The 20,076-nt window shown below is 59.2% G+C and overlaps 1 protein-coding gene across 1 annotated transcript in view; it reads left to right on the plus strand.

Annotated features, from left to right (window-relative positions):
• PPARGC1B (PPARG coactivator 1 beta) overlaps positions 1–20,076 on the plus strand; it is a 49,598-nt gene that overhangs the window by 21,740 nt on the left and 7,782 nt on the right. The window contains exons 2-4 of the mRNA XM_059825587.1: positions 14,505–14,678; positions 17,144–17,356; positions 19,240–19,356. Of these exons, the coding sequence (XP_059681570.1) occupies positions 14,505–14,678; positions 17,144–17,356; positions 19,240–19,356 (504 nt within the window). The remainder of the gene's footprint in view (positions 1–14,504; positions 14,679–17,143; positions 17,357–19,239; positions 19,357–20,076) is intronic.

Here is a 20,076-nt window from a genome sequence, read left to right on the forward strand (position 1 = left end):
TTTTCCAATGAGCAGTAAAAAGGCTGGCTTTGCAGCACTTCTAGCTCTCCGCATTCCCACCTGGGCTCCCTGGGTCAGACACTGGCCGTGGCAGGAGCCCCGCAGCCCTGGTGCAGGTGGGCGGCTGGCTTCATCCCACTTCATTCTGCATTTCAGCACAGCGTCAGCTATCGCTGCACGGAGCTGTTAATCCATACGGTGCCTAAACCTCCGGCAGCAGCCTGGCTGCCCTGGCTGTGCGGCTGGAGCTGCTGGGAGCAGCCGGGGGTGGTTAGGGAACATGTCCTTGCCAGAGCCAGGGCTGCCGGGCCTCCACTGACTCAATTGTCAGCATATGAAGTTCCGTGCAATCCATGTTGAAATTTAAGGAGAGGCCGAAGTGTTGTGCAAAGGATGAAGAGGAAGAGCTGTACGCAAGGCCGAGCTACAGGTTTCCTGCCATCCCAGAGTGTGAGGTTGGTACTGGTTTAGGAAGGATGAGATTTGCATGAAGATGCCTGGTGCTTGGAACTGGGTTTTTTCCCCCGTTTTGCAACATGTCAGAGGCTCATGTCAGAGAACAGATGCTCTCCACGTGCTGGCTCCTCTCCGCTCCTAGCCTGGGGAGAGTTTCTCCATGCAAAGCCAGACACTGAGCCATTGCCATGAGACGTGAGTGTGGCGGAGCCAGCTGGTGACAGACATGGTGACCAGTTCTGCCAGAGGCCTCCTTTGTGGCTCAGAGCACCTTGACTGTTTTTTCCTGCACCCTTCCAAAATTTGATCACAGCAGGTCACAGGGAGCAGTTTGCTTGGGTTCCTGCATCCCAGCAAGGATGCAGACAGGGTGGGAGATGCCAGTATGGCCATGGTGCAGGGCAAAACTCACCAGCAACGGGGCAAATGGCCCCTTCCCCACCTCTGCTGCACCCTGGGGCTTGCACGGCCCCAGCGCCCTGCTCCTGGCTGAGTGTGATGGGTGTCGTGTGGGTGTGAGCTGTGCATGGACAACCTTTTATTTGATTGCCTATGGTGCACTCTGTGCATTGGCAGTACTGGGACACTTGAGGACACCTGAAGGACTGTGAAACCCGCTGACGGGGCTGCTTCACAGCTGTGCTGGGGAAAAACAGCGCATCGTGCTGGGGGACGGCGAGCTCCTGCGCCTGTGCCCACCTCCCGGGGCACCCCAGGGAGGGAGAGCCCCTTGTTCACAGCAGGCACGGCGTGTTCAGCGTGGGGATGGAGGCACCCGTGGGAGCCTGGGCAGCTGCCCACAGGGGACTGGCAGCCGTTTCGGGAGGAGGAAGGCACCTGACTGCTAGGCAGCAGTCCAACTAGTTGAAACAGCTCCCATTGCGGTTTGCATAACCAAGCACGGCTCAGCCGGGTCTGGGGACGTGCGGCTCCACCCGATCGCCCACGATTGGAAACCGCACTTGCAGAGGAGTGCTGGATGGAGAGACCGAGGGGTTTGCTTGCTGTGGTGCTGTGCCCGCTGTGCCCAGCGTGCCTGTGCTGCCAGGGGCTCGGAGGCGCAGGGGTGGCTCGTTCACCTCCAGCAGCGGTGGGAGGGTGCGAAGCCAGCTTTACCCGTGGGCTCAGCCTCTGTGGCCCAGACAGGATCCCTGCGAGGTTCTCCCACCAGTGTAGTGCCCAGCGCGGCCAGGGGCCTTCCTGCCTTGCTTCCCTGCCGGACCTGTCACGCTCCCCTGCAAGGTGACACTGGAGGCTCTGCCCAAGGACACCTGGCCGTGCTCCCACATGGCAGCCCCCAACACGGGGCGCAGAGGCAGCCAAGAGAGACGGATCCGGGGAGACAGGATCCGGGGAGACAGACGGGATAAAAGCAATGCGGAGGTGGTGGTGGGGCTGGTAACTGGAGCTGCTCACATGACTGGGGAGCCGCTGCCAGGCGCTGGGACCATTCAGGGTGTATGAAGGTGGCACACCAAGCAGACGACTTAACCCCTGGGAGCCTGCATGGGGATTCGGGCCATCGGGGACTGCCCGGGCAGAGGTGGCCTCTCATGTGCGGAGGGGACCCTCGGCTCTGATGCTCTTGACCCAGAGGCGGATGCTGGGTCAGACCACTTCCTGGGCGCCAGGCTGTTGGATTCAGATTTCAGGTCTGGATTTGAGGTCAGCCTGCCCTGGGGTCTCTGGCTTTATATTGATCCCTGGATTAGCTAGGGTCAAAAATAGGGGGCACAAGTCCTGGGAGCAGGCAAGCTCAGGGCAGGGTTGGGAGGAAGCTGGCACAGGACACAGCAGGTAAAAGGGTCTGATTTAAGCATAGGAAGTCATGTTTGTGGGCTTCACCCCACTGGTTTGGGGGGCGGTAGAGGGGCCGCAGCCCCCAGCTGCTGCAGCGGGGAGCGGCCGGACCCCACCTAGGCGTGCAGCTCCTGCGTGCCCCGCCGGAGCCTGTTGGGCTGGGGTTTTGGGCAGGGGAAAGGTGTGGTCCCTCACAGGGGGGAATTTGGAATAGCACGAAGCTTTGTGTATGTGGGTGATCGCTGAGGTTTGCAAGTGCTCCTGAAGGAGCGTTTTGCCCTCGGAGGGATTTTTCTATCTGGAGATCTTGGAGCAGTTTCTTTCCAGGGTGAGTCAGTTGTTTTCTGGGGGAGTTGGAGAGGGGAGCGCCTGGTCCGATGCTGGGGAAGGCTCAGAGGAGCAGCCAGCTTGGCAGTGCCGGCTCCCAGCTGCGGCTCCTAGAAATGCTCCCTGCAGAGCCAAAAAGCAGGGACAGAGCCCCAGGTCCCCAGGGGCAGGTGGCCTGGCTGGGCCACCCACCACTTCCCGGGACACCGGCAGTGCTCCAGCGGGGACCCAGGCACAGCAAAGCCTTGTACCAGTTGGGGCAGCACTGGGAAATCCCCAGGCCAAACAGGTTGTGCTAGTGAAAGTGCAGCGGGCGCTGGCAGCGCCTGCACAGCAGCCCCAGAGGTGCTGCTCAGGGATCACGCCTCCGCCATCCACCCTGTGAGCCGTGTACATAGCCCGTGGTCACGGGACCTGCTGTAACCTGCTCTCATTTCACCCTCCCGTGCCTCAGTTTCCCCCCTGTAATAATTGGAGTAGTATCAATACCATTGATCAGTTAGTATTGGTGATTTCCTAGCACTGATGATGCCTACCTGGAAAATACCCAGCTGTTTGGCATCCCTCTTCCCCACCAGTTTTTTAGGTGGTTTCAGTCACTGAAGGGGTGATGTGGCTGTGCTGGCTCTCTGTGGTTTTGGGGTGCTGGGGCTGGCACAGCCCTACCTGGAAAAGCCCAAGATGCAGCAGTGCCCTCACCGTGCCTGCCCGCTGGTGCCCAGGCACCCCTGCCCTCCCTGCGCCGGCTTTCCCAGGGAGCACGGGCACAGTTGTGCCAGAGCAGAGCCAGGCAGTGACCACACCGGGTGGTGACGCATCTCCTCCGGCCAGGACGCTTCCAGGCGCTGTGCAGAAAATGGGCAGCAATTTAATCAGGGAGACTGCAGTGCCTGACTGATGGGCTTAGCTGGAGGGGGGAGAGAAGGGAGCCCCCGATTCAGGAGAAGGGGAGGGGGGGACGCCTCTCCTCGCTCTCACAGGGGACCCTGGTGATGGGAGCGGTGAGGTGCAGGCAGCATGGGCACACTGTGGGGTGCCAGGGCCTCGTGCAGGGCAGCAGGCAGGAGCCAGCGCGGGCAGCGCTGCCCGTTCCCCTGCACAGGGGGATGCAGCGAGGGGTGGCTGGCAGCGCCCACCCGTCTGGCAGGGTGGGTCGGGCAGGGCTGGAGCTTCCACCCACTCTGGGATATGGGCCCGGGCACGCATGGACAGGTCTGGCGGGAGGGTATGGACAGCTCTGAGCGGTTTTGCCTTTTCCACAGCGGTGTTCATCCTTTGAGGCCTCACGCTTCCAGCTGAAAACTTCATTTTTCACATGGGAGCTGGGCACAGCGGGGGCTCCCCCAAGGCCTCCCCGGCAGGAGGGCCAGCACAGCCGGTGTCTGGCAGGAGAGAGGGTCTGTTGAAAGTCACGGTGGGCTGGGTTTGGTGATGGTGCCCTGACCCCCGGCAGGGCACGGCGCATCACTGGAGCATGCCTGTGGCAGCAGAGCATCGGGGCTGGACCTGCTGGGAGGTCAGGCTAATGCGGGAAGATCCTCCTTGCGCCTTCTTAACCCCAGCTTGAACCTTCCCAGTCTCCCACCTCGTCCTGATTAGCAGCACTAAGACAGTGCGGGGCACTGTGCCGTCTTCTGTGGTGGGGGAGGTTGGGGGGGCCTTTCGGTACAAAACCTGCGGACAGGCAGGCGGGGGAGATACTTTCCTCCCTCCCCTGTCTGCCACCTCCCTGGCAAAAGGGACTGGGGGTGCTCCCAGTGGGAGACAGGCTGCCTGGACAGTCCCTGCTCTGCACGGGAGCAACAGTGAGGTCCAAAAAGCTGCCTGTGGCTTGGGGAGGTGAAGAGCATCCTGCGGATGAGAGCCACAGACCTGGCAGAGGGATAACACTGGGCTGTGGTGTACAGCAGTCAGCAGGTTCTCATCACCGGCTCTTCATGTGTGTATGTAAAGGGACAGGATTCAGGCTGGCTTTAAACTCAGCTCCCGTTTCACGGCCGCGGAGCTGCTGACACCGAGCACCAGAATGCTCCGGGAATTACAGCCCCCCTGCCGAGTGTGGCAGAGCCAGGCCGTGTGCTGAGCCGCTGCCTCCCGCTAGCTGCCACCCAGAAAGCCCTGTGTTTGGTGTCCCGAGTCAGGGGAGGAGGATATTTCAGTAATTATAGTTCACCCCGAGCTGGCCTCCCCTCCCCTGTCATTTCACAGCCTCAAGGCAGCAACCCCAGAGCTGGTGGCACCATGGGGTGAGGGGCTCCAGTGCAACTGGGACCCTGCCCCGCCGGCACGCTCACTCCCTGCCAGCTGCCCGTGGACCCTGAAAGCCTCCCAGATTCCCCACGTTGCCTGTGTCAGCCCCCGGGAATAGTTGAGGGATTCCCGGGACCACAGGCTGCAGCTGTGGCTCCTGGCAAAGCCAAGGGGAGCTTTCCAAGCACAACACCACGGAAGATCCCAAGGCTGCGGCTGCGGGTAGGGAGAACGGCCGAGGCTGGGCTCGCCTGTGCAACCTGGGCAGCTCTGGAGCTGGAGTGGGAACCCGACGTGGCACAACACGGTGGTGCCTACCATGGTCTCTGCAGGCAGTGGCTCTGCTTTTCTCCTTGTATTACTGCAGGTTCAACCTCACTGGTAGTCTGGGGAGCTGGAGGGACAGTTGCTCACTGCCTCCTGGCTGGAATTTGCTCTTGCAGCCAGCTGAGAGGGGTGAAAAGCTGCCGGTGCCAGGGTGAACAGTGCCCACGGAGCTGAACTAGTGTTAGCTGTCAGGGGCTGTGCCACGGGAGTACGTTTGCAATATCCTCTGGACAGAAAGGGCCTCGTGGAGCCCTGTCAGCCAGCAAGCTGGTGACCAAACCTCCAAAGGGGCCGGTGGCTGGAGCAGGGCAGGGGCAGGGCTGCTCCTCGTCCAGCCCCTGCAGTTACCCCGACCCCGGGGGAGCCTCCTCGCTGGCGTCCCTCTGCCCACAGCTGTCATGTGGCTGCTGCCTGCCAGGACATCAGAAGAGGAAGGTCTGAAAATAATCACCCCCTCATGTTTTCCTTTCAAAAGGAGGCAGTTGCCATCGTGGGGAATTTTTGTGACCAGCAGAGCTGGCTAATAGTCAGCTCCTCAGTGAGTCAAGGGCTTGCCCCCTCCCACGGCGCAGCCTGGCCCCCCTGTGCTGCCAACGTGGCTGGAGCTCGGGGGCACCCCCGCTCCTGAGGCTTCCCAGCCTATCTCACAGGGCCACAGCGTTTCCTGCCACCTCCAGCTGTGGGTCTGCCAGTGGAAGCAGTCCCGGGAGTTTCGGGGTCTGGATGCCCCTGCTGGCCTCGGCCACGGCCCCACTGCTCCCTGTCCTGCTGGGCATCCTCTGTGCGGAGCCTCTTGAGGTTGCAGGGCTTGTGCCGCCTCTTGCTCCATCCTTGCCCTGCGCAGGCTGTGCTGCCTCGCTGGAGAACTGCTGCGGCGGAGGTGAGCATCATGCTGGAGCGCAACATCTGCCTGATCCTGCCTGTGCCTCTCCCCCCACGGCCAGGGGATCTCATGGCAGGGCTGGAGAGCTCCCGAGCTCGTGGGACATTTCAGTTCCCACTGTGCTTTTGTACCCGGCTCAGCACATGCCGTTTGCTGTCTGTTGGTCCTGCCTTTGGTTTTGGGGCAGATAACAAGGAATTTCTTAGAAAACACCACCAGGGTTTAGGACCAGACCCGTGCCGTGCCTGGCTGATGCCATCAAGCAGTGCCAGCCCTGCTGCCTGCAGCAGCGCCCGTCAGTGACTGGGGCAAGGCTGGCAGCAGTTGCTGGCACATGCATATTTGGGGGTGCTGCTCGCTGCTGGGGATCAGCAGGTGGTGGGTGGTGTTTGCCGGGCTGGCTGCTGGCAGGGTTGGCACGGGGTGCTGCTGTTTGGCTCAAGGGGTGCAGAATAAAGCTGTCACACTTCTCTTGTGATGGGAGACACTGCTACCAGCATGTTCTGTGTGCCTGAGTGTGCTGGCACTGCCCAGACAGCCCTCTGCCTGGCAGACCGTAACCCAGGGACATGGCAGCAGCAGCAGCCGGCACGGCACGGCGCTTGGCAGAAGCCACAGTCAGCAGGTGCTGTTTCCATTAGCCGGTGTTGAGAGAGGAGCGTCCCTCTTTGGGAATAGCCTGTTCCTCACTGTGTCTACCTGCTGCCCCCTCTCCTTCCACAGGGCAAAACAACCACTGGTTCTCATTTTCTACCCTTGCCTGGTGCTTGGTGGTGCTGGCCCGGCGGCAGTGGTGCAGTGGGGAGGTGCCTTGGGCTCTGCGCAGGGCGGCTGGGGCTGCGGGGTCTCCCTGGCTCTGCCGCCATACAGGCGGGTCCTGCAGCCCTGGGCTGGCTCGTCCTGGAGCTCAGGCAGACATAAAGTGGATTCTGTAATTTGGAGCCCAAATAAATGGCTGCCAAGTATAGTATGAACATGCAGCTCTGTAACCTGTGATATACTTTGCTGCTGCCCTTCTTCCTAAACCCGACACACCTTTGTTTAAAGTGTTCCAGCAAAGTGTTGTTTATTCAGGGCATTATTACCACTATCTCAGGCTCCTTTTTTCTATCCTGTGACTCAGGGATAGTTTAGTGCAATTTCTTCCATCTTTCCTCCATATCAAAGACACCCTGGCAAGTTCATGTTTATTGTTTGCAGTTAATGTTTAATATTTCCTATTACTGGCATCTCATGGTTGATCTTAATTGCACCCTTCTAATGTAAGACAAAAGTCAGTGAGTGAGACCGCGTTCGCGCTCAGGCTGTGGCTCAGAGCCTGGCACCGAGCACCCCTCGTCCTGCTGGTGCCACTGGGCCGGGTACCTGGTGCTGCCTGCACCCCATCCCCTTGCCCACTCTGCACTTCACCGGCTGCATCGGGAGGGCGGCTGCTCCACGCGTGTCGATGCAGGGCGGCCGGCGTGGGGCCCGGCACTGCTGCAGCGGCTCCTGCGTGCCGCGGCAGTGAGGACAAACAGCAGTTGTTTTTGAGCAGCTCGAGTGGAAGAAAGGATCACCCTGCTATTTATTTTGCCCGGACTTTAAATGCTGGTGCTAGTTTTAACTCGTGCTGGCTGGGCTGAATCGTTAAAACAGATTAGTAGAAATTAAAAAAAAATTAAAAATCAACAGAGTGCAGAGGGCAAAATGCCCTAGCAGGACAGTGAGGTGTTGCATGCCTCTGTGCAGACCCAGGAGCCTGGGAGATTCCTGTGCTCCTTTTCCCCCAAAATTGGGGAGCTGGATGAGGGAGCAGCAACCTACAGCTGCACAGCCCGCTGCTGCACAGCCCTGTCTCTGCACTCCGCGTGCCTTCCTCTGCCGTGTCACATCGGTGTGTTTGCAGGCAGGGTCCCCTCTGCCTTTGCTGCCTCCCGAGGAGGGACCGCTCGCCCTCCAGTTTGGGGCTGTCAAGCTATAAATATTGTGGGGTGGCGAGGGGCAGCTGGGCCAAAGCACAACCCAACACCACCTTGCCCTCATTCATAGTGACATTTTGTCAAATGCCAGTGGGGAGGGGGGTTGCTTATCTGCTGGCACATGTTCCAGTGACCTTCACAGCTCTGGCCAGGTGCCTTCTTGCTGTATTTACACTTATTTATAGCTCTCTTCTCCATCCACACCTCTGCCCTCCTCCCTGGTACTGGAGTGGGGCTGCCCGCCCCTCTGGGCTGAGAGGGCTGGGAGGGAGCTGGCGCATCCTTGGGGATGATAAGGGGCTGGCAGCACCCAGCTTCACCCCCCAGGGTGCTGGTGGCCTGACTTGATGGGGACTGTGTCCCCTGGGTGGGAGCGGCAGAGATAGCAGCGTGCACCCTGGGGGCGGACGGGGCTGGGTTTGGCCCGGCATGGGTCACAGTGGCTGTGTGCCCCCATTGCCTCCCTGCTCCGGTGCTGGGGTGGCCTGGGGGGGTGCTGGGGGTCTGCAGGCACCCGTCCCTGCCTGCCCAAGTGGGGCTCCCAGCTGCCCGGAGCAGCTAGCGGGGCAGGCAGCCGTGCCCACCACTACACCAGCCAGCCCACTGCTGCCTGCCTGGGGGAGAGTTCATCCCGGTGAAACAGCTACGCGGTGCCCGTCTCCCTGCGTGGCTGTAATCCCTGTTTCAAGCAGTCTGTAATTACGGATTTCCTTGATAAGCCTGGATGGCTTTCTCCAAAAAACCCTGCCCAAGGATTTTCTTTCCTTTTTAGAGACAAGCCTGGGGTGAGGGTGAGGAAGGGGAAACTCCCCGGCCGGCCGCGAATGCGGGCACCGGGAGCCGGCACTGCCCGTGCTGCCGAGGGAGGGCTGGCAGGAGCCAGCACTTCGTGTTCTCGGCATTTCTCACCTTCTGCTGGTTTGGGTCCCAGCCTAAATGCTACTGGCTAATTTGGGGCTCTGTCTCCAGCGTGTGTGGATGTATATTTATCCCTTAATGCTTTGGGTAGGCACTCGGCTGTGGGGAGGGAGGAGGCTCTGCGCAGGGCTGAGTCACTACTTCGGCTCCTTGGTGAGGAGATGGGCTGCCTGTTTCTGGCTGGGTCCTTTGGCCCCTCCGAGGAGCTGCCGCTTTCCTTCCTTTTTTCTGTACAGCAAAGTGGCATGTGAGTGACAAGGCAATTGCAGAGCATCCTGGGGCTGTGTGTGCAGGTGGCAATGCAAATCTGGCCTCGCAGGCTTAAACAGGATTAAGGTCCCGCAAAGGCGCTGCGCCTGTCCAGCAGTGCTTTTGCACCGGCAGACTTCAGAAGCTGAAACTTTTGCAGCCTCACTAAGCATGAGCACAATGCCCGGTGCGCTCGGAGCCTCACTGCAAAATAGTTGGCCACAACTTCAAGGGGCTGGACCCAGGGGTTTTGCAGATAAGGGAGATTTCTACCCGTGCTGTTGTCAGAGGTGTGACAGAGGAGAGGACCTGCAGGTCTCTTTGTCACAGCCACTGCCCCATCCCCAGCCCCTCTGAGCCAGCTAAGCACTGCAGGCAATGGCCAGCTGAGCTCTCTTGCTTGCCTTGCTTTAGGTTGCTATTGCCTGGCAGAAAGGCTGCGGTTCCTCCAAGATGTTATCCGGAGGCGGCATTGCCCCTTTGCTTCTTTCCCAGGCTTGCTGCAGGGAAGGCAAAACCCCAGAGCATCAGCATTTGCCTGAAGGCTGCTGAACTCCGGGTGGCAGGTGCCCGTTTTCCGGCTGGCGGGCAGGAGGGCCATGTGCTGCCTGTTCCCTGGGCAGGCTGGCTGCACACACCGGAGCCATTGTCTGCTCTTGGTGGGCTCAGTGGGCACGGCTGCCCCGGGGAGCCAGCAGCCCGGCCCCAGCTGGCCTCTCCAGCCCTGCTGACAGGGGGGTTTAGTCTGAGGAGCCCAAGTTGACACTGAAAAAGAGGAAAACATTTTCTGTCTCATTAATCCAATATTTGAATTAAAGTTGGGCTTGGAGAGGAACCTCATGTCTCTGCAGACATAAGGGCTCACATGCTCCTGCACCAGAGTTAGCACTGCTCCAAAGCAAGAGAAAGACCTGAAAGGGGAAATGTCCCACCTGCCGTCCCCATGACACTGGGGACCAGCACTGAGCTGTGCTCAATGGGGCACCCTTGGATGTGGCTCCAGCCAGTGGCTGCCCTCACTCTGCTGCAGGTCCAACCCAGGACACGTGCCAGAGCTTCTGGGGACACTAGAGATGGTTGTCCGCATTGGCCACCCTCACAATCAGGCAGGGAAATGGAGCTAACCCCCATGCCATCTCCTCATCCCGCTCCCCCTTGCCACTGCCCCAGGAAGGGCAAAGATCGGGGGTTCTGCAAAGGGACGGGGAGTTGGAGCAGCAGGTGCCCTGGTGGGTGCAGTCCCCAGAGCACCCAGGAGCTCTTCCATTCACAGCCCCGGGAGACAAAGGGATGCTGACCAAGGAGCCACCAGAAGCTCTCAGACTGATTTGTTCACGTGGGGTTTCCAGGAGAAGGCATAGCGCAGGCTGGGGGGGGTAGCCACCCCCTCCCCACCCACAGTGCTTAGGGAGAGGCCCCGCCGGTAGCTGAGACTCCCCAGAACAGGAGAGTTGGCGAGGTGACCTCTGGATGTCCTTGACATCGGTTTGGAGACTGTGCCTTGCGCTTTCTTGCTATTGCCAGCTCCGCCGTGGTGGACAAGGACGGTGGGGCTGGCAGCGGGGCGATGCAGCCGCGGCAGGCGCGGAGCCCTCCTGCTCTCCAGGCTGTTCCAGGGCACGCACAGCACGGCTGCTGCTGGATCCGGCCAGCCTCGACAGGGGCATGAAATGAGCACAAATCCTCAGCGCAAGGGTCCCTGCTGGCCTCCTGGGGCAACCCGTGCTCCCATGATTGAGGTTAGAAACCCCTCGCAGCGGGGAAGAGCTGTCTGCGCTCAGCAGCAAATGAATAAAAACGTTAATGTTCTGTCCTCCCAGCAAGCAAAGCCTCTGCAGAGGCGAAGTTCTGTGCAACGTGCAAGCGAGTATCGGCTGCCTTTGTCCTGTAATTGCGATTGCATTGCTGCTAGGGCTGAGGTCAGAGTAGGTTCATGCTTTAAAGAAAGCCGAGAAGGACGTCTCTGAACGGAGGCTGTTTCCCCAAATGCCCTCCACCTTTTAGCTTTGGCTTTCAGGTGCAGCTGCCCGCGTGGTGCTGCCGCGGGGCGCTCCTGCTGCGGGAGGGGATGTCCAGGCTTGGGCTCCTGCTCTCCCAAAGGATGTAGGTCTGTGGCATGGGGGCACCCGCATGGCTGCCTGGGCATTCCTCTTTCCCAGAGCAGGGATTCATCAGACAAGTCCCAATGAGCTGCCGGCAGCTTTCTGGTTGTGGCCACACTGCAGCGCACATGGGCCAGGTGTCTGGGCTGGAGGATGCCTCTGAATTTTTGAGCATGTCTCCATGGGTGTTTGCTGGCTGCACACCAAGAACCCATGGCTGATCTTCCTACAAACTCCCGAGTAAAATTAGAACAAAAGTTCACTCCTCTCCCAAGGCAGCAGGAAATGCAAAGGGTGGGAAAAGGGAAAGTCAGAGCAGATGAGGTCCAGTGCCCACAGGCAGCCTCCCCATCACTGCCACCCCCTAGCCGAGTGGGTGGCTGGGTCCTCCCCCACCCCTGCGACCAGCCCAGCGGGGCTCTTCTCAGTGCTCAGCGCGGGGCTAGTGGTGCTCGGAGTGATGGATTCCTTCCAGAGACTCAAGTCCTCGGTGGCTGGGCCGGTTAAATGACCTTTTCTAGCAGAGGGGGCTGGCTGGAGTCGCAGCTTCGTGCTGGGATGCCCTGCCGGGTGCCTGTGCGGGCGGCCGCGTTGGGCAAAGGCTATCCCCGCTTTTTCCGAGGAGGAGGGGGACTGACACAGGCAGAGCTGAGTTTTCGGGCACTCCTGACCTGTGCTGGCTGGGAACCTGGGAACATTTGCTGCCAACCATTGCCTCCGGACGGCTGCATGCAGCGTGGCAGTGCCGGGGCACTCCTGCCTCCGGCGTGCCCAGAGAGGGCAGCTCAGCGGCATTAGATTGCAGGAGTTTATTTTTACCCAGCGCTGTTGCCAATGGGGACATGTCACATCTGTGAAGTTGATCAAAAGACGTCCCGAGCACTGGTGTCAGCTGCTCCTTGTGATCTCAGCACCAGGATCTTTTCCCTTGTGGCATATCAAAAGGATCAGGAGAATTTGACTGCTTTGCTATTTTTAATTGAATGTGCACACACACACACACACAGACACACACATATATATATATATATATGTATGTATGGCTTTTCTAAAAATAAAAGCCTTTGCCTGTGTTCCCATGGGAAGATTTGGGGAGAAGGGGGAGCCAAAGTTGTTGCAAGACTTTTTCTGGAGCAGGTGCGAGAGTGGTGGCAGGAAAGCAGGGACAAGCCACAGCAGGTAAAGGGACACATCTGAAAGGCCAAAGGACATCTGATCCCAGAGCAGCCCAGGATGCCCCTGAGCAGAGAGGACAGGAGAGCTGGGGGAAAGGTAACATCTGTGTTCCCCAGAGCTGGCAGTGATGAGGACAGGGACCCTTGACCTGCTACATGTGCTCTGACCACCCGGGGAGCAAAGGTTTTGCAGGGCAGGTTTGAAAAGCCCCAGCCTTCTTGGGCCCACGAGGAATATCTGGATCCCGGAACCATTCAAGGGGTTGTATAGATGGTTTTTTTGTGCCCAGTATACTTGGCGGCACCATGCTTGTGTATGTCTACCTGATACACCTCCCTCCAGCAGCAGAGTGGACGGAGGATGCTGGGGAGAGCATCCCCCCAGTACAGGGGCAGCTCCCCGTCCCCCCGTGGGGTTTGCCTGTACCAGCGAGGCTGGGGCAGCATCATCAGCTCCCCGCAGCCCCCAGCCCTGCTGTGGCTGTGGGGATGGCCAGGCCAGTGGTCCACTGCTGGGACACAGCACTGGCTCGCTATCGGGCCATGAAGCCGCTGTCTCCTGCCCTTGCTGTGTCCTCCAAAGCGCTCACCCTCCCCTTGCCACCCCTGGGAGGGAACGGGGCAGAAAGCAGAGAAATGCAAAATGGGGGGGTGGGGTGGGGTGTGTGTGCATGTGCACAGGAGTGTCCTTTGGTGTGGCACAGGGTATCCTAAACCCAGTGGGGTGCATTGGCACACAGGCTCCTCAGTCTATGGGACCACAATCAATAATCCCAGATTATCCCACTTAAAAAACAGAAAGAGAGAAACACTGTCTTTTCCATTCCTGCAGCTCCGTTTGAAACCCCTTTTCCTTCCCGTTGAGCACTGGAGGAGACCCTTCCAGGGCACTTCAGGAGGGGAGGCCCCCATGTTCTCCTGCCCCTGCAGCCTCACGTGCTCAGATGTTTGCCTGCTCCAAAATCCATTTGCTCTGTAAATAAACTTGCTTCCCTCATCGCCAGAAAACTCCCCCCCGCCAGCCAATACCGGGAGGAGTCTCACCAGACCTTTCCCCTCTGCGTTTGAACCTGGAGATCGGGGGCAAACCCAAGCGTGACCGGAGGGCTGGGTGCAGGCAGCGAGCGGCGGTGCGGGCAGGGCCGTGCCTGGATGCAGCCGCGGGGGCTTTGTGGCCGGGCAGCAGCTGGGAGCCAGGCAGCAGCGGGGCAGGTCCCAGCTGCTTTCTGTGGTTAAATGGAGATTTTTAGCTCTGTTCCTAGAGCTCGCATCGCCCCGTGCGCACGCAGACATCGATTCGTTTCCATGCCGTTTTTCTCATCCTGCGGGTGCGATGCGGGGCCCAGGGTCTGTATTGCCTCGGCGGTGCCCTGGGACATGCAGGACGTGCAGCTTCCCCAGAGGGACTGTCCCTGAGCAGTTCAGTGCCATGTGGCGGGGATGGGGACAGGGCAGGCATGCTGACTGGGTGTGAGGCCGCCCACCGGAGCCTGGCCCCGTGCGTTGCTGTCTCGTGTGTGCCCAGGTCTCTTGCCTTGCTCTGTTATCGCTGATCCCCAGGGCAGCTGGATAACCCTGGATGTCACCCTTAGGGCACCAAAGGCAGGAATGGCTTCAGTTTCCCCTAAGAGCACCAGCGGCTGCTTACTGCAGTCCGGGCGGCCGTGCTGTGCTTCGGGCTTCTGCTCGCTGGAGGGGATGAGGCTCTTCCCGTGCAGACGCTGCTTTGATGCCTGCCACAGCACGGGATGCAAAAGGGAGGGTTTGGTGGCAGTCATGGGGTGTCTTTCAGTAACCGGCAGTGCCAGTGCCAGGCTGTGCAAACTGACTTGCGAGATGTGCAGTGAAGAGGTGCTCTCTGTGCTCTCCACTGCTGTGTAATTGCTCCTGGAGCCACTTGCCAAAGCTGATTCGAAAGAGAGTCTGAGTAATGGGCTCAAGTGGAGGCAATGGCACGCGGGGAGACTGGCCATCTCCGCAGGTGGTTGCTGCTGCCTGTTGCTGCCTGCCCCTCTGGCGTGGCGATGGGCTTACCCCCTTTCTCTTCTCTCCTCAGTACGAGGTGTCTGGTGAGGAGCACCTCTACTCTGACTTCCCCGAGATTGATTTGTCTCAGCTGGATGCCAGCGACTTCGACTCTGCCGGCTGCTTCAGCGAGCTGCAGTGGTGCGGGGAGCACTCGGAGACCGAATCCAGCCAGTATAGCACCGACGACTCCGAGCTTTTCCAGGTACCCCCATCCTCCTGCCACGGGGGACCGAGGATGGAGGCAGGGAGAGGGCAGGAGAGGGGGAGAAGGAGGGAGGAAGGAGGGGACCCACACAACTATTAATAGCTCCTCCCCAGCTGATTAGTGCTCCATTAATTTGTGCACCGGCTCTAAATGGAGCAAGCAGAGTAAAGTTGATGAAGAGGTGGACGAGCAGAGGAGGGCTGTTGAGCCAGCCCTCCTGTGTTGTATTATTAAAAGGGAATTGCAGCTAGTGCACAGCACATCCCGTTCGATTCCTGGGATGGCAGGGTGTGCCGGGCAGCAGTGCGGGGGTCTCAGCGCTGTGGCATGGGGCAGGTGTATTTGTTTTCCAGGGGCAGAAAACAGCTCCTTCCCCTAGCTCTTCAGCTCTGGCATCCTTCCTGTGTTGGGGCTGGGGTCCCTCTGGCAGAGGGTGGCTGGTTTCTCTCCTCGCCTTTGTGCTGGGATGGCCCCATCACTGTGCTGGCACCTGGGACCACGCAGTACAAAGCAGTGCCGGGGCAGAGGATGCTCCCTGGCACTGGCAGGGCTGGTCCTTGTCCCTTGGCACGTTTTTGCCTCTCCTTGCAGAAGAGCTGAGCATCTCGCAGAGCTGTGGTGCCAGGGCAGGGCTGTGAGCACAGCGCAGGCAGGTTGGAGGCAGGGAGCTGCAGAAGCTGCCTGGGGACTGGGGGCAGAGCAGGCTGGGCAGTCCGCTCGCCTTTCCCAAAGCTCATGCTACCCTCTGGATGTGCCTCGTCCTCGGGGGCTGGGGTTGCCATGCCCTCCTGAGCAGCACCCAGGCCCTTACCCCCTCGGACAAGGAGGTTGCGACCACTACTGCCCACTAGTCACCAAATCTGGGTTACATTTTGGGAGGGAAGAGGATTTGTGTTTAAACAAGGGGGAAAAAAATAAAAAGCCCCAATAGTTTCTAACCTGGCCATAATAACAACCCTCTGGCTTTTATGCTATGCTGATGCTGTGCTTGAAAATGGTCCAGTCCAGCTGAGGGACCTTCATCACGAGATACATATTTTCCGCTGAACTTCCTGGGGAAAAGATAAACAGAAAAGAAATGCAAAAGACAGGCCCATTAGGAGCAGCAGAGTATGATGAAATGTATCCCACTGAACTTGTATGCACAGCAGCCTCGTGCCAATAACAGGAGGAAAAGAAATGGAGCCAAAAATGGAGCATCCTGCTGCCTTTCCCTGGAGCCTGCTCTAGTAACTGCGAGCAAGGTTAGGGCACGGAACAAAATATATTTAATTTTCAAACAAGACGAGAGAAGCACGGGAGGCTGTGTGCAGTCAACAGTCCTTGCAAGCCTGAATTTACCCCTGTGCTAATTTTATAGCTGATGGTAGCCTGCTTCTTGTTGGACAGGGTTTACCTTAAGAATATGATGGAGGAGGACCAAAAAGAAGGAACTCCTGGCTCACTCCAGCCATTCCTTGGCTTCTGCATCCTGTTCTGGGCTTTTGCAGTGTATTTCGACTGGAAGGGGACTGTGGGGCTGCGCGGCACTGGGAGGGCACTGGGAGGGCCGGAGGTGCATCGGCCGAGGCGAAGCCCAGATGGAAAGATGGGCCCGAGGGGGCCAGTGCAGCCCCGGCACAGCCCCAGACACTCACAAATCTCCCGTCAGCATCCCCAGATCATGCCATTCACTGAAAAAAATGATCAGGGTAGCTGTAACATAAGGTCCGCCTCATCAATAGGGTCCCTTGCTTTAAGCTTGAGGGCTGAGAGCCCATGCTGAAGTGGAGGTGCCTGCGTTTGGGGGCTTTTAGTGAAAACAAAACCCCATGCTGCTTGTTGCAAGCTGTGGCATCTGGCCAGCTGTGCAGCCCCGGCTGAGCTTCCCCTGTGCCCTCCCGGGGGGGCTGTGCCCTCTTGTCGACTGGGCAGCCCCAGGCTGAGCTTGCGGCTCTCCACATTTTCTTTGCCTTCCCTGTCAGTAGAGCTGTGAATAACCAGCTGTGCTCTCTCCGGCCTCCCCAGCCCTATGGAGGGCAGGGGGCTGTGCCTGCCCCCTCTCCGGGTTACTGTCCCAGCTGGATGCTGCTCCCAGCCGTGTGATAGCCAGCACTGGGGGGCTGGCAGCCCAGAGTCAGGAGGATTTGGGCAAGGAGCCTTTTAATCACAGATCCTTTATCTGCTGCTGTTTGCCTCATGTCAGGGTGGAGGTGACTATGGGGAGAGGAGATGCTCTGATTCATTGTTTTCCCACTGGGGGTGCAGGGGGACAGACTAATGTTCCTTTTCCAATTGTGTCTCTCTCTCCTGATGCCATCCTAGTGCTCCGCTGGGGAGAAGCTCCCTCAGGTCCTCTGCAGGGTCACTGGGAAGTGTGGGTGCTGGTGTGGCACTGCCAGCTCCTTTTCCCCCCTGCCCAGCATCCCCCGGTCCCTCTGCCCAGCCTAACTCCCCCTCTCTTCTCTGCCTGCTCCTTTCAGATAATAGACAGCGAGAATGAAGCGCTGCTGGCAGCCCTCACCGAGACATTGGATGATATACAGGGAGATGACATGGGCCTGGCTGCCTTCCGAACTATGGAAGAGGGGGACACGCTCAACCATGCCTACACCTCGCCTGCCCCCTCCCCCAAACCCACCGCCCCGGTCACGGGGGGGCCGCCCCCGGCCCCCGAGTTTGATGAGCTGTCTCTAGTAAGAACCCACTTCCTACTGTTTAAGGTGGATTTGGATGAGCCCCTGATAAGCCGGCTGCATGGGTATGATAGGAAGCAAAGGTCTGAATTTTTTCATTCTAGGCTTAAAACTCTCTTTAACCGTCAATACCAAAGCATATACTTGTATTGTATACGTATACATGTTCTGCATCATTGCTGTCACCTCCATCACCATCCTCATGGGAACAAGCTGTGTGTATACAAATATATATATGAAGGGGGTGGGGGCGGATGTCAAGGGGTGGGGGCTGCTTTGGCAAGACCCACACCTGCTTTTAATTGGATGTGTGGATGTGGGGCTTCCTGGGGGTCTCCCTAGCGCACCCCAGCCCTGTGCCCATGAGCAACGGCGGCTGCTCCCACCTGGCTCTGCCTCGGGGCCAAGTTCCAGCTGCTCTCGCAGGAGGGATGGAGGGGGCTCGGCCGGAGTGTCAGACTATGCCCTCAGCTTTCAGCGGGAGGGTTTGACACCCCCCCCCCGTGCCTTCCACCACGACCCCCTCAGGGGCTGTGTGGCCTCCAGTCCCTACAGATTTGGTGACCGGAGCATCCCTCTTGGTTCCCTGCAATTTCGGGGCTCCAGCCCCGCTCCCCACCCCGGCCCGGAGTAACTGGCAGCATTTGCTGCAAACCGCCACCGTCCCCGGGAGGTTTCCTGGGACAGGGGTATCCAGCCCGCTCCCTCCTGGGGCTCATGGTCCCCCCCAGGGACCCCTAGCCTGGCCCCGGGGTCTCCCCAAAAGCCGGGGCTGTGGCGGGGAGGAGTGACATCCAGTGGTGAGAACGCGCATTTCCACCCCACCACCCGGGGGGTATATATCACACACAATATGTATGTGTATATATAGGATGTATACGTTGCAGGGGTGGGGGGGAAAGGTGCTGGTTGCTTCCACCAACAGGAGCTGCACGCCTAAAACCTTGGGTGCCCTGGTTGATGTTTCCCAGCAGACCCTGACCCGGGCACCCCCTATTTCTATCACCCCTTAAAACCCCCTGTGCCTGCCCCGGGGCTCCGTGTCCACCAGCCAGCGTGGGAGCCCCAGATCTATCTCCTCCGTGCAGTCCCCTGGTGCCTACGCAGTCGTCTTGCTGTTGAGCTGTGTCGCCTTTAGTTGTTAGCGCGACATGGGTGGAATATGAAATGTTGTTGCTGGGTGTGGGGTTTGGTTCGATTTTCCCCTAACCAGAAATGGTTTTGAGAGGAAGAAAAATGTTATGCTGACCTTGCCATCAGAAGTGGTGGCACTGTGGGTATCCCCAGGGAAAACCCCACTCCTACCACCCGTGGGCTTGACAGAGCGTGTTGGGGAAGATCCTCAACAGGTTCTACAGGGACTTGCATCTGAAAAATGCCTTGAAAGCTCATTAATGAGTCAAGGCCCTCTCTGGGTGTTTCGGCTAAATGAGCCTTGTACGGGGACCCGAGTGAGCTGTCCAAACCCGCCACTCATGCCAATGTAAAGTCTCTGTCACCTAAAGGCAGAATTGATGGAATGAGAAGTTTGGATGCCATGACAGCTCCTGTGTGTCTGACAGGAATGGGAATACCCCTGGGAAGTAAAATCCCTCGTGTCCCCACCGCCCCAACCTGCTTGGGGGTCCTGGGGATGTGGGTGAATGCTGCAGAGACGGCCCTGACCCCCTCAGGGCTGTGTGCGGCCAGGCGCCTGCCCCGCAGCTGTGGGGAGCTGGGAAACACCTCCCTGCCTTTTTATTTTTCCTTCCTCATTTTTGGGTCGGATGCTCAGCAAGGGACGTGCCCAGCGCAGGCACAAGCCGAGGGGCTGTGGCCCCGCCGGCACTTTCTCCTGCCCTCGCTGCGATGCCGACTTGTTTTCTTGCCGCTTCTCTTTGCAGCTGAAGAAGTTGCTCCTCTCTCCATCGCATGTGCCTCCGAGCTGTGAGGCTCAGCGGGACGGGAGCGCCCGGCGCCCAGGGACCCCTAAGTCCCGACCTGCACGTCCCTGCGCAAAGGTACTTCCTCGGCGGGCAGAGCTCGAGCCCTCCCAGCACTGACCTCTCGGGAACCGTCCTAAAGGAGGTCACCGAAGAATGGTGTCGGGGACCATGGGCAGCCTCTGAGCTTAGCCAGGGGCTGGGGACAGGCGGGGACCGTCACCGCTGGCAGAGCAGCGCATGGCATTCCCATCCCTGTGTGCACGGGGGCTGCGGTCCAGGCTCAGCAAAACTTTCGGGCTTTGTGCTGGGCTGAGAAACCTCTTGATCTCATTTGGACCCAGTGGGGTCAGACCTCTCCCAGCTTCCCTGAGCGCTGGTTTGTGAAAGCCCCGCATGCTCCTTGGCTGCCCCGTCACCCCCTCCCCGCTGACTCACAGCCCAAGCCGGGAGCCATTGGCCAGGGAGAGCTGCGTGCCGTGCTGCAGAGCCGACCCCATCACTTCAGTTACTCTCCTGAAACCCAGCAGAAGTTGCCATCAAAGATTTTTCTACTTGGCTAATAGTAATTGTGTCGTGCATTAGGCCCGGCAAATTGGATTGCCTGGGAAGAGCAGCAAATCCCTCCCAGGGAGAAGGAGCATCATTGCGAGCCGGCTGCTGGAGGGGCAGTGGTTGGGCTGCTCGCCCCGTGTGCCTGGTGGAAACCCTCTGGGGTGTGGGGCTGACCCCCAGGCAGGTCGGGATGCTGGTGGGCTGGGACTGGGGGATTTGAGGATGTGGAGCGGCTCTCTTAGC

Source organism: Gavia stellata, chromosome 16, assembly GCF_030936135.1.
Source record: "Gavia stellata isolate bGavSte3 chromosome 16, bGavSte3.hap2, whole genome shotgun sequence".
In the NCBI taxonomy this organism is placed as follows: Eukaryota; Metazoa; Chordata; class Aves; order Gaviiformes; family Gaviidae; genus Gavia; species Gavia stellata.